Raw genomic sequence first — 23763 nt, forward strand, 5'->3', positions numbered from 1 at the left:
TTTAAACACAAGTAAAGTGGGCAGCTAGAGAGCTCCTTGACTACATAAATCCATCTGGCCCATTTCTATGTACAAAATTGCATTACTGATGCTGTTACCATCACAGTTTGTACCAGAATGGGGTTTAAATGAGTTAAATGCCAGTTTGTTCATTTGGTTCATTTAGTAGGTAATCAATGAGCAATTACTTTGAGAAAAATACCATGCTAAAAATTATGACAAATTCACAGACTGTATCTTTCAGTCTGTTCTCAATAAGTTTAGGATCTATCAAGATCTATAATCAGGTTTTTTGGCCTTTCTACCCAATTTAAGTAACTTCTTTCTCTTCAAACCAGCACCGACCAAGAAAATTCAAACAGGAATTTGATTTTCAAAGTACAGTAGAACCTTCATTTTCAAAGACGAGCTATGTTGCATTTACTCTACCTGTTTTGCACAGCATCTGCAGCTACCAGAAAACTTCCTCATGATATTTTCAAGGTCTAAGGCCCGTTCAGGACATGCTCTCTCTCTTCTAGTCACATTTCCACGACAGAGGGGACAATGTATCCCGCTTTCTCTCATTGCAGTCAGGAAACATTTTCTACAGAAACTAAACCAAACATTTGTGACATGTTAACTACAGAAAAAAGACTTCATTTCTATGATTAAACACACTTAAGCAGTTATAGATATATATTCAAGCTAAATGAGTTAGGCTATTCATATGTACATAACCTGCAGAATTTTAAAAACTATACATGTATTTCTCGGAGTCTAAGGCTAATAATTGGGCTAAATAGGAATATAAAAGAAACTACACTCAATTATGCTTTAAACTTTTTAACATAATATATGAAAAGTAAGTATTAACACTACATAACATTATCAGAGGGAGCGTCCACAAAGGAATGACTGACTTATCCTGTGTCATTTATTAGCAGTGTTATCTTAGGTAACACACTGAACAAAACTGGATCTCTATTTCCTCCCCTTATGAAATGAAAGAATAGACCACATCAGTTTTTGTCTCAAACTCATGTACTTTGAGATATTCCACAAGATATGAATAGGTCTATCACCAAACAGTACACAAAATGATTTGGGAAATTCTAGGATAAACCAGTTAAAGGTTTCTCCGCTAATGAAAACATTAAGTATTACCCAAACTTATGCTGTCAAGAAATATGAAAATTTCCCAAAACAGTGTGTAATGGAACAGAATCTGAGAAATATTTAAGGATCCTTCCAGCTCTGAATTTATGTCTAAACATTCTAATTAGAACCAAACTCACTAAAATCTTTATTTCCTCTCTCCTAACCCAATCAAATACCAAACTTGATCATTCTGCTGAAAAAAAAAAAAATAGATAAATCATAGACATCTGCATTTGGGATCCAAAGTACATATAAATTTAATCCAATCCCCTATAAATGCAAATATTCAATCTTCCTCCTTTAACAAAAAGGGAAAGATTGTAGTATAATAACAGATCATAGAAAATGAGTTTCCTAACTATGTAGCATTGAACAAGTCACATTTCCCCTCTACAATCAGCTTCCTCATTCATAATATACCTACAGTTGAAACAGTTGTTCAAAGGATTAAAATGGGTAGTAAGTAAAATGCTTATCACAGTACTTTTGAGTTACAAAGTACTCCATAAATAGTAGCTAATATCAAACATGGCATTTGATATGATTACCAATTAAGACCACAAGTTAAAATATTAAAAATATTCATCACAGTAAAAAAAAAAATTCATCAAGAAAATGCAAAGTAAACATGGCTGAGATACCATCTTTCAGCTATCAAACTAAAAACTAGCTTTAAAAAAAATAACCACTGTTAGAAGATATATAAAGAAATGAGTACTGTGTTTCTGGCTAACAATTTGTCAGTACTTATCAAAATCCTTAAAGAGAGGACATCCCGAAAGTCTGAGTGCCACTTTCAGCTTTAATAATTTCGGAAAGTATGAAAATTACAAAGTTACAAAACTATCATTTATTTGTAAGTTCAATTATTAAAAATTTGAAATTTAATTGTCTATATATTTTGTAAATTTTGAATATTAAATGTTTAACTTAAATTCTTTTAGTCAGTGTTTGCATTCCATAATCAAAGGGACCGTAAAAGAGAAAAAAAAGAAGGATGAGTCAGAAAAAACAAAAACAAAAAAAGCAAGACCAACTGGAGCAGTAGCCTCAACCATGAAAAGGTCTACAGTAAGGCAGGGGTAGGAGAAACCGAGGATCTCTATTTCAGAGATACAGTGCTCAATTTGACTGTGTATATAGGGAGCTTCCTATGTTAACAAAACCAACAGAATGTTATGACAATCATGGGAAGATAAGAAAGATAAGCATTTCTAACCTAGAAGACTGAATAAAAGGTGACTGGATTCATCAAGTTAAGAAACATTGGAAGAGGGCGCCTGGGTGGCTCAGTTGGTTGGGCAACTGCCTTTGGCTCAGGTCATGATCCTGGAGTCCCTTGATCGAGTCCCACATCAGGCTCTCTGCTTGCCAGGGAGTCTGTTTCTCCCACTGACCTCTCTCCTCTCATACTCTCTCTCTCTCAAATAAATGAATAAAATATTTAAAAAAAAAAAAAAAGAAACATTGGAAGAGTTGGTTTGACAGAGGAAAGATGGGTGCAAGTTCAAAGTACCTTCAAAAATCTCAATGCGTGATATCCAGTAAACAACTGCAAATACAGATCTTGAAATTAGGGAGAAAAATATGGAGAGCTGTTCAAGTGCCAAGAGCACTACAGAAACAATCTAGAGAAATATAAGCACTTACAGGAGTGTTCAGAGAGGAAGAGCCAAAGAAAAAGAAAAACTAAGTAATTTTAAAGAAGCCAAGTCTAATAAGCTATCAAAGAGAAATAATATACAGATGAAAGTAAACTGTCACCAAACTATTAAGCTAAACTTTCTTCTTTAAATAAGGAATCAAAACCCACCAACAAAATTCACAACAGTAAAATTCATTGCAAAGAAATAATCATGCATAAAAATGATGATACTTGAGTGAAAGAAATGAAGTAGAACACTATTGGAAGGTAAATTAGTCAAATACGCTGGATAATTTAACAATTAATTATAAATAAAACATAAACATAGAATATTAAAAGATCTTGAGCAACCAAGATGCACAAATGAACGCTGTATTTAGACGGAAGAGATAAAATAAAGCAAAATTTCAAAGCCCACTCGCTGATTAAATAACTAAAATAGTAAAAATGTGGTAACACCACATACCAACCAGAGCTACTAAAATGAAAAAGGTAGAAAATACACGTATTGAGAAGGATGTGAACCAACCTAAATTCCCATTTGATCTATGATAATGCAAACTGATACAAAACCATTTGGAAACTGACAGTATCTACTATAAACCAGTAATGTCATTCTAAGTTTATACCCAACAGAACTGCATATATAATCAGAAGAAATTTCTAAGAAGTTCACAGCCACAATACCGGTAAAAGCCAAAAGCTGAAAATTATACAAATGTCCATCAAAAGAAGAATGAATAAATTGTAGCATATTCATAAAATTAAAACTGTTAAGATACTGTAATGAGAATGAATATGGATGAATGTAATGTTGAGTTAAAGAAGCCAGATGTTAAGGGTACAACTATATGCTTCTATTTTTATGAAGTATAAAACATGCTTAAATGTTGAATGGATTTTTACTAAAAAGTAGAAACAGAGTAATTTCAATCCACCACTTTCAAAATATTGGCAGTGGCTATAAAAATAAGACTTAAAGGCATAAAATATAGAAAAGCAAGAAATAAAAATTACTTTAGAAGGCAAACTGTTTTGTTAGAAAATACTCAAATAGCCCCCAAAATAATAACACATAACAACAGTACAATACAAACTCTCCAAATAATAATTACATTACTAAAGATTGATAGTGTCAAAAAATGAAAAATATTCGTATAAAAAACAAAAAATGTATTCAGTTAAAATTAGCTTTATTTTTAAAATTTTTTTAAATTTTATTTTAGGACTTTATTCAAAATGTAGACATGAATGAAGAAACAAAAATTTCTAGTGGAAACAAACAAAGTAATAAAGGCAAGGCAGGGTTTTATTAAAAAGATACTGAAACATCTTAGACACTGGCAAGAATATATCTTAAAAAGCAAAAATGGGGGCACCTGGGTGGCTCAGTGGGTTAAAGCCTCTGCCTTCAGCTCAGGTCATGATCTCAGGGTCCTGGGATCGAGCCCAGTGTCGGGCTCTGCTCAGCAAGGAGCCTGCTTCTCCCTCCCTCTCTGCCTGCCTCTCTGCCTACTACTTGTGATCTCTTGCTCTCTCTGTCAAATAAATTAATTCTAAAAAAAAAAAAAAAGAAAGAAAGAAAGAAAGAAAAGCAAAAATGATTGGGGTGCCTGCTGAGTCAATTCGTAGAGCACATGACTTAGTCTCAGGCTGTCAAGCCTCATGCATGGCACAGAATTTACTTAAAATTAAAAAAAAAAAACTTTAAGCAAAAATTATTAACAAAGGTGCAAAAGTGATTAAACAGAGGAAAAGACAAACTTCAATAAATGATGCTAGAGCTATTTGATGTCCATAGGCACAAAAATGAACCTCAATCTAAGTCTGCCACTTTATACAAAAATTAACTTGAAACAGGTTAGACAGGAGTAAACTAGGAAATTGGCATACAAAGATACACTCACTTTCTAATGCCCAGAAAAAGTGAATATTACCTTATAGTACAACAGTTCTGATTAAAATTAAGGATTTGGGGATGGGGAAATTAGGTGGGATTATCCAGATGGGTTCTAAATGCCATCACAAGTGTCTTTGTAAGAGAGGCAAAGAGAAATTTGACACAGACACCTGGGAGAAGGCCATGTTCAGATGAAAGGAGAGATTAGAATGGTGTGGCCCCCAGGGCTTCAGAAGACCTTTGTCACACCTTGATTTGGGCCCAATGCAGTTAGTTTCAGACTTCTACTCTCTAGAACTATGAGAAAATAAATTTCTGGGGACAGCTGGTTAAGCATCTGCCTTCAGCTCAGGTCATGATCCCAGGGTCCTGGAATTGAGTCCCACATCAGGCTCCTCACTCAGCCAGGAGCCTGATTCTACCCCTGCTTAATGCTTTCCCTTTGTACTCTCCCTCTCTGGCAACTAAATAAATAAAATCTTTAAAAAAAAAAAACCTGAAGAAGAGAAATTTCTGTTGTTATAAGCCACCAAGGTTGTGGTAATTTGTTACAGCAGCCCTAGGAAACTAATACACAGAATTAAATGTAAAACATTAAACTACAAAACTTTTAGAAACAAAAATAGAAAATATTCACAATCACAAAGTCAGATTTTCTATTTAGAATAGAAAATAGATTCTAAATTGAAAAAAATGATAAAGTAGACTTCATAAAAACTGAGAACATTTGCTAAGCAAAAGACTTTAGTAGATCACTAAAAGGATAAAAAGATAAACTATAGACTGGAAACATTTTGAACTCACCTAACAAAGGTACAGTTATCTAGAATACATAAGGAAGTCTCAAAGCTCAACAGTGAAAAAGTAAATAACCTCGGGGTGCCTGGGTGGCTCAGTCAACTGAGCTTCCTAGTCTTGATTTTGGCTCCGGTCGTATATCTCAGGGTCCTGATATCAACCACCACGGGATGGGCTCCATGCTCAGTGGTGAGTCTGCCAGAGATTCTCTCTCCCTCCCTCTGTGCCCCTCCCCCCACTCACTGTCACTCACTCTCTCAAATGAATAAATCTTTTTTTTTAAAAAGGCAATCTATGGGATGCCTGGGAGGCTCAGTCAGTTAATTATCTGTGTTTGGCCTGGGTCATGATCCCAGGGTCCTGGGTCCAAGTCCCACATCAGGCTCCCTGCTCAGTGGGGAGTCTACTTCTCCCTCTGCTTGTGCGCTCTCTCTGGCAAATAAATAAGAAAAATATTTTAAAGAAATAAAAAATAAAAAGGCAAACTAATTAAAACATGGGCAAAAGATATGAGGAGACAAGATTTTATATTAAGACGCTACAGATGATAAGTACACGAAAAGATGTTCAACATCATTAGCCTTTAGGGAAATACAATAAAATCATGAGTATCACTATATACCTACTGAAATGGCTAAAATTTTAAAATACAACATAAAATGGTGGTGAGGATATAAAGAAACTGGATCACTCATACAATGCTGGTGGGAATGTAAAATGGTTCAGACACTATGGAAAATAGTTTGGCATTTAAAAAACAAAACAAAAAAACATACAACTACCACATGACCCAATAATTGCATTCTTCAGCATTTATCCCAGAGAAACAAAGGCTTACTTTCACACAAAAACTTGTACCTGAATATTTATAGCAACTCTATTTGTAACAGTAAAAAACTAGCTATTCCAGATGTCCTTTGGTTGGTGAATGGTTAATTAAAGATGGTACATTCATACCATGCATACATGTATACTCAGCAAAAAGGAACAACTGATACACACAACAACCTAAATCTCCAAAAAAATTATGCTGAGTGAAAAGAGAAATCCCAAAGGTTTCATAGTATTTGTTACACTTACATAACATTACAGCACATAACATTCTTTTTTGGTAATAGCTCTATTGAGATATAATTCACGTACCATATAATCACCCATTTTGTACTAATATTTACAGACTTGTTCAATACATAAGATTCTTTTTTCTTAATAAAGATTTTATTTATTTGACAAAAAGAGAGACAGTGAGAGAGGGAACACGAGCAAGGGGAGTGGGAGAGGGAGAAGCAGGCTCCCAGCTGAGCAGGAAACCCACCATGGAGCTCCATCCCAGGATTCAGCGATCCTGACCTGAGACAAAGGCAGACGCTTAACGACCATCCAGGCACCCCAATACATAAGATTCTTGAAATGACAAAATTATGGAAAAAGAGAACACAAGAATGTTAGTGCTTGCCAAAGGTTAACGAAGGGCGGGGCGATAGGAAGTGGGTGTGGCCCCTTTGGGCCACCCCAAAAGGGCTTTATGAAGGATTTTTGTGGTGATGGAAATGTTCAAAATCTTTACTCCACTGGAACAGATATTCTAATTATATTTATAAGATATTACCATTGGGAGAAACTGGGTCACAGTACATAGGATTTCTGTATAATTCCTTACAACTATATGTGAATCTACAATGATTTCAAATAAATTATATAAACTTAAAATCATATAAAATTATATAAACTTAAAATTCAAATAAATTACATAAACTTACATTATATAAATTTAAAAATTAAAAATTATATAAAAGAGAAAAATAATAAACCCATCCTACCAGACTTCTAAAAATTATGCCCGTAGACTATAAAGCATACTACTAACTCAATAAAAATGTATTAAGTACTTATTACACAACAGACATCAGGCTTCTAATAGGCAACAGAAGTGACAAAATCCCTACCCCAAATGGTGCTTATAGCATTATGTGTATGCAGGTACTTGTAGTAGGATTTTGTGTATACACTATATCCCCCGCTCAAAATTTAATAAGTAATATTAAAAACAGAAAAAGTAATGAAAGGGAAAAATCTCCAATAATCAAATTATTTTAAGAATTCAAATATACTAAAAATAAATATCATATGATTTCACTCATGTGGAATTTAAGAAACAAATGAGCACTGGGGGGAAAAAAGAAGGAAACTAAGAAACAACCTTTTAGGGACACCTGGGTGGCTCAGTTGGTTGGGCAGCTGCCTTCGGCTCAGGTCATGATCCCAGCGTCCTGGGATCAAGTCCCATGTCGGGCTCCTTGCTTGGCAGGGAGCCTGCTTCTGCCTCTGCCTGCCTCTCTGTCTGCCTGTGCTCACTCGCTCTCTCTCCCTCTATCTCTGACAAATAAATAAATAAAATCTTTAAAAAAAAAAAAAAGAAAGAACCTTTTAAAAGATTTTATTTATTTGACAGAGACAGACAGCAAGAGAAGGAACAGAAATAGAGGGAGTGGAAGAGGGAGAAGCAGCCTTCCCGCCCAACAGGGAGCTCGATGCAGGGGCTCGATCCCAGGACCCCGAGGGATCATAACCCGAGCCAAAGGCAGGTGCTTAATGACTGAGCCACCCAGGCACCCCAAGAAACAAACTCTTACCTACAGAGAACAACTGATAGCTACTAAAGGGGAGGTTAGTGGGAGGATAGGTTAAATAGGTGATGAGGATTAAGGAGTGCACTTGTTGTGATGAGCACAGGATGTTGTATGAAGCGTTGAATCACTATAGTGTATATGTGAATCTAATATTATTACACTGTTACCTAAGTGGAATTTAAATAAAATCTAAACAAATAAATAAATATTAAAAAAAATATTTTCTTTACTTATTTGACAGACAGAGATCACAAGTAGAAGAGAGGTAGGCAGAGAGAGAGAAGGAAGCAGGCTCCCTGCTGAGCAGAAAGCCCAATGCAGGGCTTGATCCCAGGATCCTGGGATCATGACCTGAGTGGAAGGCAGAGGCTTTAATGCACTGAGCCGCCCAGGCACTCCTAAATAAATAATTTTTTTTAAAGATTTTATTTATTTATTTGACAGAGATCACAAGTAGGCAGAGAGGCAGGCAGAGAGAGAGAGAGGAGGAAGCAGGCTCCCCACAGAGCAGAGAGCCCGACGTGGGGCTCGAGCCAGATGTGGGACTCGATCCCAGGACCCTGGGATCATGACCTGAGCCGAAGGCAGAGGCAACAAATAAATTTTTAAAAAATTCAAATATACTAAAAAGGCTTTTTAAAACAATGGGAAAAAAATGCCCTTGAAGAAAAACTGAAGTGAAATGAGTAGGAATGGCAAATTAAGATTCAAAGGCACACACATTAAATATTTCAGTAAACTCCAAGTAGGTACAAAAATTGGAAAAATTTTTTATGAGATTCAACAAATAAAATCGAGTATCATCATAAACTTAAAGAGAATCAACTATCTTCAAATCTGGATATATAAAATATAATACACAAAAGTGAAGTACTAAATAGAAAACCATCTCCAATCTGAATGTATAAGATGATGTAATACACAAAAGGAAAGCCCTAAATAGAAAAAACAATGTAAAGCAATAAATATAAAATAATCACTAAAATACAGTCATAGAAATTATCACAATATACTTAGAGCACTCTGGGAATAGTAAAAATATAAAAACTTAATATAGAAAAATGCACAAAGCCTTGCCAGCGACTAAAAAAAACAGATTTTAAAGTAACTTCTAGACACCATTTTGAGGGCTGCGTGGGTAGCTCATTTGGTTATGTGTCTGCCTTTGGCTCAGGTCATGATCCCGGGGTCCTGGGATACAGTCCCCCATCAGGCTCTCTGCTCAGCAGGAAGTCGGCTTCTCCCTCTCCCCTTCCCTCTGGTCCTGCCTGCTCTTTCCCTCTCTCTCAAAAAAATCTTTTTAAAAAAACAGACACCATTTTGTACTTTCCTTTTTTTAAAAGATTTTGTTTATTTATTTGGTACAAAGAGAGAGACAGCTCCTAGGAGAAGGGAGAAGGAACAGAGGGAGAGGGAAAAGCAGACTCTCCACTGAGCAGGGAGCCCCACAAGGGGCTCAGTCTCAGGATCCTGAGATCATGACCTGAGCAGAAGGCAGAGGCTTAACCCACTGAGCCACCCAAGTGCTCCTAGAAAAAAATGCTTAAAAAGGGGGGGCGGCGCCTGGGTGGCTCAGTGGGTTAAGCCTCTGCCTTTGGCTCAGGTCGTGATCTCAGGATCCTGGGATTGAGCCCTGCATCGGGCTCTCTGCTCAGCAGGGAGCCTGCTTCCTCCTCTCTCTCTCTGCCTGCCTCTCTGCCTACTTGTGATCTCAGTCTGACAAATAAATAAAATAAAATAATTTAAAAAAAATTTGGCGGGGCGCCTGGGTGAAATGGCATTTACACAAGTTTAATCACTGCAGCATTTGAACAAAAGAGTAGAGATAACCTAATATTCATCAATATGAAATTAGATAAATAAAGATACATCAAACAGGGATGCCTGGGTGGCTCAGCCAGTTAAGCATCTGCCTTAGGCTCAGGTCATGATCCCAGGATCCTGGAATCAAATCCCACATCAGGCTCTCTGCTTAGTGCAGAGCCTGTTTCTCCCCTCCCTCATCTTGTGCTCACATGCTCGCTCTCTCTCTGACAAATCTTTTAAAAAATTGACACATCAAACCATTAATACCAGAACACTAAATATGTTCCATGAAGTGATTTTTTTATCTCATTTGTTGAATATTATAGCCCTAGCATCTACAATACTACTAGCTCATAATGGCCACTCAATGTTGGTTCAATAAATGAAGAAACCTACAACCAAAATATCTATACATGTACTGATATAGAATGATCTCCAAAATAACATGAAAATAGCATGGTACAAAAGAATGCATACAGAATGCTATTCTTTCTGTGAAAAACAAAAAAATATATTTATAATCTCGTTTGTATACACATCTCTGGAAGGATATGTAAGGTAATAGTGATTGTGGGAAAGAGATTATTATTTCCTATTGTACCTTTAAAACTGTGAATTACAATATTCTCTGTTCACAATAATGCCTTTGGTATTAAATGTCTGGACCAAAAAACTTGAAACAGATTCCTTTCCACTTATGATAAATCTAGCTTTTGGTGTTAGATGTTATAGTTATCAAACTAACAATAATTTTACACTTGTATAGCTTTTGAAAACTGTAAAACAAGTAAAAAGATTATTATTTTTCACAAACATTACCTAATTTGGTCCTTGCAACAATCCTGTGAATATATGTTGTTTCTACCCATTTTACAGACAAGAAAATAGGCTGAAAAGAAGTTAAACAACTTGAAGTAACACAGATAATAAGCTATGGCCTCCTAGGACAAACCCATCCATTCCTCTACTCAATACAAAATGTGTATAGTAGACTCCAGTAGGAAAAAGGAGACATAGATTGCTGCCTTTATAGAGCTAAGAGTGAGAAGGACATAAGTCAAATCATCTGATTCCAAAAATGTTATGATTACAAACTGTGAAGAGTGCAAAGGAGAATTACTGAGGTCTTTTGTCTCCAATTCTACCATTTCTTCCTCTGTATTACCAAGCACCAAGTTTCCTCAAATACAAAACTTGCTTATTTCTCATCTCCCTTTGGCAGGACTGCTTGAATTTGCTAAATAGAACCTGTTTCAAAACAAAGTAGAAGGTGCAGGAAAAAGAGGCAAATCAAAATTACCACAATTATTTTGATGTATCAAAGCTTGCATCTTTAGGATAGTGCATTACCCAGAAATAACTTGAAAGGTTATTTTTAAGTTTCCTTCAATTTTAAAATAACAGACACCAGATGAATTTCTATTCTTACTCACTCTCCTAACAAAAGGCGGATAAACAGACATTGGAAGAGAAAAAGTTTCCCATCTATCACGTTCCTGAATTTAGTACTAATGAAAAATTTAGCATTTTTTTAATAGTTAAAATTTGTAAGGACAAATATCCCAGAGACTATCACAGGAAAATGTTATAGGCGCCTGGGTGACTCAATCAGTTAAGTGTCCAATCAGGTCATGATCTCAGGGTTGTGAGATTGAGCCCCAGTGGGCTCACACTAAGCATGGAGCCTGCTTGGGGTTCTCTCTCTCCCTCTCCCCCTCCCTTCTCCTGCGCGTGTGCACACTCTCTGTTAAAAAAAAAAAAAGAAAGAAAAAGGTCATAAAACAGTACCTGTAGTATCATCCCACCTAGTCGATCAAATATTAATAGGTACATGACAGAAAAATAAAGATACATAAATCAGTTAACCTCATCAGTCAACCAGCCAACCTTTAGAAAGGATACATCACATTGCTCACAACTTCCATCAGGATGCTGTGACTGTGAATTTCACTTCATTCCTTACATCTTTTTGCACTCTGCATTATGTCACTTTTATAAATAGAAAAATAAAACTTCTAATTTTGGAAAGAAAAAAGTTGCAATTGTCAAAGTAAGTTTTTGGTATTCTTGAGAATGGGTTTTTTGGTTTCTTATACTACTAAAGAATAGCTGACATAAAATGTTATATTAGTCTTAGGTATACAACATAATGATTGGATACATTACTCAGTGCCTACCACAATAAATGTAGTCACCATCTGTCTCCACACAGTATTATTACATTATATTATTGACTATATTCCCTATGCTGTACTTTTCAACACCAGGACTTATTTTCTAACTAGAAGTTGTACCTCTTAATCCTCCCTACACTTATATAGGCCATCTCATAACAGCAACCAGTTTGTTCTCTGTATCTATGGGTCTATTATTATTTATATGTACTTTTGTTTCTTAGATTCCACATGTAAGTGAAATCATATGGTATTTGTCTTTCTCTGTCTGTCTTATTTCACTTAGCATAATACTTCTAGGTCGATCCATATAGTCACAAATGGCAAGATCTTATCCTTTTTTATGGCTGAATGATATTCCTTGTGTATTTTTATATACACAAATGTCTACATATACATACCTATAATGCAGACACACACACCTTATTTAAAAATCTAGCACGTTTTATCTTCCTAATCAAACAAACTTAAAAAAAAATCAGTTTGTCTTTGGGGCTTAAAACTAAGTCAACCTTGTTACATAAATAAGTAGCATAGTTGTTTTCTAATTATGTCATTTTATAAATATTTGTCAAGCAAATTTGGATAAAGTCTTAAAACACTTAAGAAAAAAGTCTGGAGCAGCATTTATTAAATCAGCAAGAACCTATCTGACTTTAAGAATTACAAATCCACAGGAAAGAAGAAATTTTAAAAGTACATATTTAGAGCATGACTGCTCAAACAACAAGGTATCAATAAAGTTGTTAAAATGATAAGAAATGTGGGGTACCTGGGTGGCTCAGTTGGTTCAGCCTGTGCCTTAGGCTCAGGTCATGATCCCAGGGTCCTAGGATTAAGTCCTCCATCCCTACTCCCTTCTTAGCGGGAAGCCAGCTTCTCCTTCTCCTTCTGACCCTCCCCACCCCACATTCTCTAGTGCATGCATATGCGCTCATGCGCGCGCTCTCTCTCTCAAATAAATAAAATTTTTAAAAATAAATAAAATAAAATGACAAGAAATATATACTGAAAATTTAGGAGCTGGACAACCCAAAGCAGGTGGATAGAGAATCATACAGTAAGTGCCTAGTAAGAAGTGAAAGCTGATTTATATAGCTCATTTTTAAAGATGCCTCCTAACAGAGATGCCCCAAAACAGATTAGAGTCCATCTTTAAGGGGTGCCTGGGTGGCTTAGCCGGTTAAGCATCTGCCTTTGGCTGAGGTCATGATCCCAGGGTCTTGGAATCCAGCCCCACTTCAAGGTCCCTGCCTCACTGGGAGCCTGCCTCATTCCCCTCCCTCTGCTCTTCCGCACCCCCTTGTTCTCTTGTCTTGCTCACTCTCTCTTTCAGTAAATAAATTCTTTTTTTTTTTTAAGATTTTATTTATTTATTTGACAGAGATCACAAATAGGCAGAGAGGCAGGCAGAGAGAAAGGAGGAAGCAGGCTCCCTGCTGAGCAGAGAGCTCCATGCAGGCCTGAGCGGAAGGCAGAGGCTTTAACCCACCAAGCCACCCTGGTGCCCTTCAATAAACAAATTCTTAAAAAAAAAAAAAAGATTCCATCTTCAAGGCATCAACTTTTTACATGTAATTTTCATTGTGATGGAGCTTACTTTTAACCATGTACAAAAGTTATTCCCTTAACCACTCAAAACAGGAAAGAGGAGAGGTTTGGTTCAAGGAGACTTTGAAGATTACAAATGAAAACAGAGAAAGAAATACCTTATGACTATGCCAGTTTGTACCTTCTTCTGAAACCTTGCTTTGACTGCCTGGTCAACTTTAATATTCCCCTTTTTTTTTTTAAGATTTTATTTATTTATTAGAGAGAGAGAACATGAGCAGCGGAGAGGGAGAAGAACATGAGCAAAGGGAGAGGGAGAAGCAGGCTCCCTGTTGAGGGACCCTGGAATCATGATCTGAGCTGAAGGCAAACAGAATGACAGCCATCCAGGCACCCCGCAACTTTAATATTCTTACTTCATCTTTACTTGCTTTCTAAAATACTACAACTGATCATTCTAAAGTAACTAACATTGCTTCCTTAAAATTCTTCTCAGTTTCCATACTGTCACACTCTATGCTGGATTTCTTTCTATCCTGTCCATTCCTCCTCAGGCTGCACTTTTCTCCACTCCAGATTTAAATATGCATTCTCCAGCACTTTGTCCTATCTAGGCCCTCTGCTATCTTACAACTTACAGACCTCCCTCAGTGGCTCATACTCACATACTCATCCATACTCACAGCTTTAGTTCCATGTATTCCAAATCCACATAAATACACTTAACTACTGGGCATCATCAGATCTTACGTGATCTCTTTAAAATGTCCGGAATCTCTCCTCTCCATTCTCACTATCATTACCTTGATTTAGGTTCTAACCCCCTCTTCTCTCAGACACAGCAATGAATCATCTATCCCTTCACTAGTCTCACCACTACACCAAGCTGGGTCTTGCTAATAAAGTAAACTGAAACATGATCATGCTGCTCCTCTGACAAAAATTATTGAATAGGTTTCTATGACTTTCAGGAAAAAGCTCAAACTGGCTTACACAGAAAGTTCCTGCCAATATCTCTAAACTCTATCTCTACTACACTCATCCTTTGGCTTCAGCCTGAAAACAGGCATCCTGTGTAACCCGCTCCGTGTGTCTGCATATGATGTAAACCCAATCAGGGTATTCCCCAACAAACCCTGAATAACTAATTCTGACCTAAAGTATTACTACATTCAGGAAATCTCCCCTTTAGTCATAGGCTGATTTAGAAGCTGCTCTCTATGCTCACATAAAATTTTCCTCCTAAGTCACTTCCATATCAGTCACATTCATGCTTAGGTCTTCTCCATTAGACTATTAACAGTCCCCAGGGAAACAGCACTTTGTATTCTTTGTACCTGACATACAAAAACATTCAGCAATTGCTATTTGAAGGAAAAAATGGAGACTATATAGAAATTTATATTATGGTGAAGTTATTCTAATGATAATGAACTTGTTCCTTTCATTAGAATAGTCAGTGAAATCCTCTGCTGTCATTGAAAAAGTGATGAAAATTTTTCATTTTCTAACAGATCCACAGTGACCCAAAATACTTACTACCTCATTTCTTACTATCTATGAATCAAAAACTGATTTTGAAACTAAATATATTTTTAAAGGCACAAGTTTGTCCTTTGTGAAAAAGGAAGAGCAAATGACATAATAAAACTAGATTATTTTAAATAATCCAAACTCCTTCCAATCAGTCAACTTCCGGCTCCTCCATTATCATCTCTTCCAAATAAAACTCCCCCCACCCCCCCACCCCACTTTCTTTAATTCATTGAACCTTAAAGCAACTGTGTTTGGGGCTCCCGTTGATAAAAGAGGGGGATGGAGGAGGGTGATAAGGCAGTTGAGTTTCCATTCTTCTTATCAAGAAAATCTACTCTACATTTCACTTCCCCATCTACTCTAATCACATCCAAGTCCAAGGAGATGATTAGAAAAAGGTCCTCAACAATCATGTCCACTCTCTTTTCCATACGGTTGATGTCAAGCCAAATTAGTCTGATTTAAAATGTCCCAAAAAGGAAGTGAACTAGAGCAAACTGCATGGAATTTTAAGGAGAGCTGAAGATTACAATGAGTTCTATGAGGTCAATGACCCAAAGGTAACTGAAAGGATTCTGTCCAGAAACACCTACTTCCTCTCACTCTGACCTCCAACCTTCCTTTTTGTCCACCTACTGCCAGCACAACCACAGGAAAGGCATCAAGTTGTAATAATGAATACTGACATTAAAGGCCAAAAAGTTATGCACTGTGCACTGAACAGCTCAAAATATTTCTCTAAACAATCTGCATTTGTGGAATCAAATAACAAAGCAATTTCAGACTGTCATTCATCTCCCATACAAGCAAAACACAACTGGCACAACTCCTATAATGAAGTCACATACTCCTAGCTCACACAACGACCGCAGAATAGGAATAAGGTAAAAAGTGCAGTCAAGATTGATGATCAGAGAGAGGAAAATGGGTATCAAACAATAAAAATCAAATACCTGATTAAGAACCCCAAATTCAATCCATTTTTTACAAAATTACAGAACCTAGCTCTCAAAAAGAAAAAAAAAAAAGGTCAAAGGAGATACATTTATAAACTTGTTCCACTCTTTTCAGCTATTTCCAAGCACCCAGAACTTTCAAATCTGAGTGTATTTTTTCAAATAAAGATTTCCAGGCTTCGGGGCGCCTGGGTGGCTCAGCGGGTTAAAGCCTCTGCCTTCAGCTCAGGTCATGATCCCAGGGTCCTGGGATCGAGCCTCGCATCGGGCTCTCTGCTCGGCAGGGAGCCTGCTTTCCCCTCTCTTCTCTGCCTGCCTCTCTGCTACTTGTAATCTCTGTCTGTCAAATAAATAAATAAAATCTTTAAAAAAAAAAAAAAAAAGATTTCCAGGCTTCACCTGCCAGAAATTCTTTTGTAAATTTGGAATGGAGCCTGGGTATTGGTATGTTTACTTAAAAAGTTCCCCCAAGGACTCGGATCAGCAGCCAGGTTTGTCAGATGTGCTATGGATCTTTACAAGAAGGGCTCCTGCCAACCCTTACTGACATTCTAGCCGACTGTAAAATTATCGAAGCTCTTCCTATAAATATGCCAAATCCAACAGCACCATGTCACCTCACCCCTGGAGTTACTGCCTTATCTTCAGTTCATTCCATGAAACTGCAATCTTCCTTTCCTATCTCCACCTTGTTGTAGTGACCAAGTAATAAGCAGGAGGGTAAAACAAAGGGAAACTATCACTTCAATACCCGGAAATCCTGTCAGTTCTAACATATGAGAGAAGAAAACCCATTCTAGATCATTCCCACATGTACCCAATTTTAAAGGAAAAAGAACATTTTCATGGGTGGTCCGTGAAGCAGGGTTGAAGGGTAAGTTAGGTAAGACTTCTTGTATCTGAAAAGAATAGCCCCAGGTTCTGAAAGAAGGGAAAACTTTAAAGCCGGGCAGGTAACAGACAGGAAGCAGTGGCGGGGAGCGGGCCCGAGCCGGCACCTTCGGCCGGTTTTGACACTCGACACCCCAGCCTTCACTCACGTTGCTAAGAAACAAAAAGGCTCCACGTTCCCTGCAATTCCTCCCGGGCCTGGAGGAGAGAGGGGCCTCTGGGGCCTGAAGACACGACCAGGACGAGCCCGGCCACTAACCCGGGGGCGCGAAAGCAAGGGAGGGATACCCGGGGGACAGGGGGCTCGGGCAGAGGGGCCGGCCCAGGAAGCTGGCCCCGAGCTCGGGAGGAGGGCGGGCCGGAACGCGTCCTCCGCACTGAGGGGCGTTCCGGCAGGTCACGGTGGGCTTTGCTCCAGCCAGGCCGCAGTCGAGGGTCCGGGGCTGGATGCGGGGCCTAAACGACCACCCGGCTCCGCGCGGGGGAGGACGCGTCTACTCACACGTGCTGACAGGCCGCGGTCCTCACAGGCGTTTTGAGCACCTCCTGACAGACAGGGCAGTAGAAATCATCTTCCGTGTACGACGTGGCCGCGGAGAGTTCCTCGGCCATGGCGGGGGATGGGGGAATCAAGGAGATGGCGGCAGCAGCGGCGGCGACAGCGGCCGAGCTGGCGGTGTCGGCCCGGGGCCCGACTCTACGCGAACCCGGAGGGGGAGGGGAATCGCGTCAGGAAGCCGCTCGCGCCAGGAAGGGGGCGGGGCGGGGCGGGGCCGAACGCCGAGACGCTAGGTCCGCACGCGCCGGGCGAGGGCCGGCCCCTGGGGCTGCCCCTTCCGACGGGGGCAGGCCAGGAAGGCGGTGCCAGGGGGAGGCGGCGGTGGAGAAACCGGCCGGTGGCTTCACTTTCTCTTCCATCCCGGCTCGGAGCCCCTCCACCCGGGAAGGAAGGCAACCGCCCAGCCGTCCCCAGCTGGCGGCCGCCCGCACGGGCCGCTCCCTTACCTGCCTCCACTAGGCGGCCGCGGTTCCGCCTTCGGCCGTCTTCTCCGCCTCCGACTCCTTTGCCCCACCCCCACCCCCGCCCCCGGCCCCCGGCCCCCGGCCCCGGCCCCAACCCCGGCCCCAACCCCGGCCCCAGCCCCGGCCCCAACCCCAGCCCCAGCCCCAGCCCCAGCCGGCACAGCCCGCACAGCTGTCCCACTGCGGGCCTCTACCCACCCGGTTCGGCGACTGCCTGCCCCGCCCCACACCGCCTCCGCCCCGCCCCGCCCCTCCACTCTGCTTGCGTAAAGGCTCACTTAGGTGTCCCGAAGTCGCGCCGCTGAGAGATCTGTTTTCCGGGCACGGTTGATGGAGAAGTGGCCCTACGCCGTCCCCGGGCTTCTTGTCCGGCCGCTGCAGCCTTCGCCGCGGAGGCCGGGAGGGGAATGGTGAGCGGAGTGGTCAGTGTTCATCGGCCCGAAAGGGGGCCGGGCCCGAGGCTCATGGTGCACCGGGATCCCACCGCCCCCTCCAGCAGCTCTCCCGCGGCATTGCGCTGCCCGCAGCCAGCCCGGGGTTGTCACCGAACACAGGAGGGCGACGAACAGGGGGACAGAGGAGTGAGGAGAGGGCGGGGTGGGTAGGGCGGCCTCCATAGCAACCGGCGCGTGGCACCCGCAGCAGGTTGTGACATAAACCGCTGGGTGCCCACCTGTACCCACCTCCCGCAGTCTCCCTCCAGCGGGATCCCATTTCTCACCGCTTCTATTAAATATATTGGGTTTTTCAGGAATTTTTCCTAAAAAAATAACCATCTAATGTTACAGGTATGTATGGATGGTCCTTACTATATGCCCTTGGCAAAATGTATGTCAAGATGTGTTACGAAGCCCAAGTAAAACCCGTTACGGGATTTTGATCCTTTGGGGCACAAGAATTAAAAATAAGCTCCCTTGAGAGGGTTTGAACTTTCGCCCTTAACACAGTCTGAGGAGTTACAGTCTCAGATGCAGGCTTCCGCCACCAATACCTTTGCTTTTTGATAGCTTTGAAGAAAAGTGAGGTAGGAGCACGGATCTAAGCATTTCACTAATTAGTTATTCACTAATTTAAATGTTTCTATTTTTTTCAGTGGGCCCTTGGTTCCCAGATATAGCCACACAAATGATAAATCAGGAACATGGGGTCGCATCCACATGAAAGTAGGCAAGGAATATCTGGAACATCACAAAGCATCCTCAATTCGCTTCGGAAAAGAAAAAAAGATTTCAATCCCATGCTTCATTTCCACCACAGTCTCAGTGAATCATAAACAGAAGCCATTGAATAGTTAATTCAATTCTGTCATTTATTGTCTACATTGTCCTTAGAACTGTTAGATGTTATGCTGGTGTCATGAACTTCGTTTTCAACCAGTTTACACTCTGGAGTGCCTAACGCTATAAAAGAAAGAAAAATGGTATTTGCTAAAGTGTTGCTTTTCATAAACAGTGACTATAATGAGGACAGGAAGTGAGATGACTGCATTGCTATGGGTTTAGAGAAAACCTGATGAAGGAAATAGGTCTTCATGTGCATCTTAAAATGACAATTCCTAGAAAAATACAGAATTGTTTGTCCAATGAACAGCTAATTCCCTTTACCAAAATACAACATTTTGTATTTTTGTTCCCTTTCCTTCCAAGCAAGAATAGTGGAAGCAGACCAGGAAAGCTAATTTTAGCTTCACATTTCCTGGGAGGAGAAAGAGCACTAGACAGGAGGGACACCAAATAGCAGTAGTCTAGGTACTTTTCAAATTCATTTATAAAAATGGTTCTTGGATTTCAAACTTCATCTTTTTCACCTTATGCCCAATCATATCTCACTCATTTTGACCCCTTTAGAAAGTAAAGTGTATTTTCTGTCGAATAGCGTGTTTCCCATTACTCACTGGGAATCCTTAACCAGAACTTAATTTTGTGACTTTAATTTTATTTGCTTCATTGTTCCTCTGCCCTAATCCTAACATGTTTGTGTTACTTCCTTATACATTTTAAGAAGTCATTTTGGGGGTATGTGTAAGCATATAGTTGTTAGTAGGTGGAAATCCATAAAAAATGTGGGTATAATGAAAATGTGGTTACCCTCTGAGTGTTAAGCTTAGACAAATAAACTGTAATGGCCAAAAGACACAATCTGCTGTCTTGGCAGCATTTCCTATGAAAAATTACTTCGTATTTTTATGGCAATGTCACAGATTTACTCAAAGTCCCTTCAGCTGTGTAAATAAAATATCCTCAGCCTTTGGGTAAAAGGGGGAAAACTCTACATATTATACAACTTGACAAACCTAGTCTGTTGCAATAATTTAATCCATTCCTTTACATTTTGGTTAAAACACTTAAGCTTTTAATATGCCATCTCTGTCAGTCTGCTCCTCTCAAAATGGCATCTGGAAGGATAAGAGGGAGGACAAGGGATAGCTGACACAAACTTGAGACACTATTGGAGAATCTCAGTCCTGACATCTGCAAGGTCTCCTTTGAATTCTTGCTGGACTATTCTGCAGAGAGGCTAATGTTGACTCCTCTCTGAGATGCAATGTGTGCTGGCCATTCTGCTGATGGTACCTGCTAGTAAAGACTACTCCTGCCTGCCTCAGCTGGGTCAAGGCCCTGGTTGATTCAGGATTCAGCTTCACCAACACTAGAACCCTATGAATCTCTCTTGCAGTCATCTTCCAGTTCTTGGTCCTCAATATGGAAGGTCCCTCTTGCTCTGCTCTCAACACATCTACTGTCCATGGCATCCCTTGGGGCCCTCTACACACTCATTCTGGGAGGGAGAGTCATTCCTTCTAAACATCCCGTGTCACTGAATTTGCGTGAAGTGGTGACCCCTAGTTTGGTTCTACATGACCTATAAGGCAATGTGCTTTCTGCTCCCCAGCCCTTACCACTCCCCTCAACCTATCTAATACACCTTTCCCCTATTCCACCTCTCTTTTCCAACCACAGTCCCTTGGCCTGGAAAGAATGGACCATTCTACCTTGCTGCTTCCTGCTGATTACCAGTAATGCTCCCTTGCAAAACTCTTTAGCCAAGTCCGTATGGCCAGGTAATTAACATACTAAAAGAGGAGCTGGATGAATTTAGAAAATTAATTTCCTTCTTCACAAAGCCTGGCTTTGTCTTACTACAGGGCCTCAAAAGTCTGTTTTGCTGGTAAAAGTGGTTGCTTGCCTTTAAAGTAGTGATCTGGGAAGCTGGGGATGGAGGGGGAGGGAGGCTCATGTTTCTCTGTCTATCCTTTGGTATCTTTTTTAATTGGTACCATGTGCAGTGTCGACTTTCAGCTGGTTTGCACCAGCATAGCTCTGTGAGTCCTTTTCAGCTTGCCTATTCTGGTTGGGCAATAGTCTGTCCTGGTTGGCCAGTGCCCATTTGGTTCCAGTTGTTAAATTGGACCTCAGTGGACTTTCCTAACAGAATCAACACTTTAGGATTCTTAACATTAATCCTGACCATGTACATAAATAATCTATTTGCTGAAGACCTATAACTTAATTGTTTAAGCCTGTTTTGGAAATGTTCTTTAAAAAAATGTTTAAAAAAAACATTCTTTACATTCCTGATGAATTAATCCTAATTTCTTCTTTTCCCCACCTCACCCCAACACACACACACACAGACCGATGGATGCCTCAGGCTGAGGAGGAAGGAGGTCAAGTGAATAAAAATGTGAAAGGGAAACCATACAGGGCACAATGTTCCCATCAACAAACATTTATAAACCCTGTTCCCATCCCCCACTTTAATAAATCATGATTTTTATTCAGTTTTCTTTTCTTTTTTTCTTTTTTCTTTTCTTTTTTTTTTTTCTTCTTCTTTTTTTTTTTTTGGTTATGTCCTTTAGGAGAACATTCTCAGCTCAAGGGGAACTACCATGATTGAGAGGAACCAGTTTGAATGGGTCATGTCTTCTTGCCAGTAGTTTAAGCTGGGCATATGAGTCAGTTACGACCAAGCATGTGTGAGGAGAATTCTTCTGAAGGCCTTCAGCAAGTGCCTTTCTTCACTGATTAAAAAAAAAAACAAACAAACAGGAATAAACACTTCCATTCTACATCTGAATGTTTTCTTGATCATCTGTGCTGCCTGGGTCTCTGCAACCGTCACGACACCATGAAAAGAACAAGCCAAAGAATAAGCCAATATGCTGACCGTGGTGGAGTGAAAGATAGAAGGATGCACAACCTTAATGTAGTTGAACCATTCTAATAATCTAATTAACCTTCAAACTGTCCTACCTACTGTTAAGCCTTTCTACTCAAAACCGGTCCCAGTCAGCTCTTTTGCTACTTGTAGCTCAAAGTATCTGAGCCAGACATGTGGGGGTTGACCATCAGATCTGTTTCCCTCCCTGTTACCTGTTCTGGCGTGTATTGCTGGAGCTAACCGTTACAGACAGCTTCCCGTTTCCCCTTGCCAAGTGACTTCTGTCTATATTCAGCCAATGTCAGGTACTGGTAAGACACTAGAAGGAAGAAGCCAAGGTATTTTTCCCTCCCTCTCTCTGCTTCTGGCTGTGTCTTTATTTCTTCCATGTTTTCAACCTCTGGAAGACCACCCTTCCCTTTCAGGTCCTGGAGCCTGCTGGGCAGTCCCTGTTTTTTCTCAGTGGTTTCTGTGGTTGCCTTGCTGTCACACATGGTCTTTCAGCTTTCCTGACATCTTTGTAATTGTTTTCCATATTAAACATCCTCTTTTGAACTACTTACAGAGAGCTCTGTTTCCTGATTGGACCTCAGTGGACTTTCCTAACAGAATCAACACTTTAGGAGGAGATAGGAAGGCAAAGGAGGATGAAACACTGCAGAAGTGGTTCCTCTTCCCCCAGAGACAAGGAACCAAGTTACTCGTCATTGTGAGTTTAAATCCTCTCCTCATAATTCTACAAATTAACACAAACGGAAACTCAAAAGTAAGATTAATAATATCAAGTATGGAAAATAAGGGAATTTACCCATTTTTAGTCCACCCCAGTTTGGGATGGTTACATTTCAAATCTTTCATAGGGATTTTCATAAATCCCTATGAATATGCATTTTTCATGCTATTTAATAGCATTTAATTTCCTATCAGCAGTATTTTACATACTATTGGACAGCTATCATTTTTTTTTTTAGATTTTATTTATTTATTTGAGAGAGAGAGCAAGTGAAAGAGAGCATGAGAAGGTAGAAGATCAGAGGGAGAAACAGACTCCCTGCAGAGCTGGGAGCCTGCCGCAGGACTTGATCCCAGGACTTCAGGGTCATGACCTGAGCTGAAGGCAGTCGCTTAACTGACTGAGCCACCCAGGCGCCCAGACAGCTCTCATTTTTACTAATATTTCTAGTCGTAACTCTAAGGGCCTTCTGATTCTGCAGAACCTGGCTTCCATGATACATTTGAATAAAATAGAGGGGATATAGTACAAATATGTGCCAGTTACACTCTCTGCCAAGAAGGTAGAATTGAGATCCCTCTGTTCTAGTCAGTCTCTATTAGTGCCTTACCTTAGTAAGTATATTAACATGATAGACAGCACCCTTTTCCTTTGCCCAAGCAGAGAAAGCCACTCAGTAGAGAAACCCAGCCAAAAATGAAACAGGTATTTTGAATGCAGCTGAAGCTGTTTCATGGACTGAACTATGCTGTCCTAGGAAGCAGAGCTATGGATTAGACCAGAAATGGCAAAAGAGTCCAACAAATTAACTCACCTTTC

General features: G+C 40.0%; 1 protein-coding gene and 1 long non-coding RNA gene across 4 annotated transcripts in view; one reads left to right on the forward strand and one right to left on the reverse strand.

Annotated features, from left to right (window-relative positions):
* RNF138 (ring finger protein 138) overlaps positions 1–18073 on the reverse strand; it is a 39753-nt gene extending 21680 nt beyond the window's left edge. The window contains exons 1-3 of one of the 3 annotated variants that reach the window (XM_044243212.1): positions 18033–18073; positions 17530–17724; positions 430–595 (exon numbers count right to left, since the gene is read on the reverse strand). In XM_044243212.1, coding sequence (XP_044099147.1) covers positions 430–595; positions 17530–17639 — 276 coding nt within the window. In that variant the 5' untranslated portion in view covers positions 17640–17724; positions 18033–18073. Of the gene's footprint in view, positions 1–429; positions 596–16133; positions 16210–17529; positions 17725–18032 lie in introns of those variants that run through there. The other 2 variants (XM_044243211.1, XM_044243213.1) reach the window with 2 other exon arrangements.
* A 270-nt stretch (positions 18074–18343) lies between these two features.
* Positions 18344–22080, forward strand: LOC122901934. The gene is made up of 3 exons (XR_006383712.1): positions 18344–18460; positions 21011–21111; positions 21910–22080. It is a non-coding gene; the product is annotated as an uncharacterized LOC122901934 (long non-coding RNA).
* Positions 22081–23763: the final 1683 nt, after the last annotated feature.

This window comes from Neovison vison, chromosome 3 (genome assembly GCF_020171115.1).
Source record: "Neovison vison isolate M4711 chromosome 3, ASM_NN_V1, whole genome shotgun sequence".
Lineage (NCBI taxonomy): Eukaryota > Metazoa > Chordata > Mammalia > Carnivora > Mustelidae > Neogale > Neogale vison.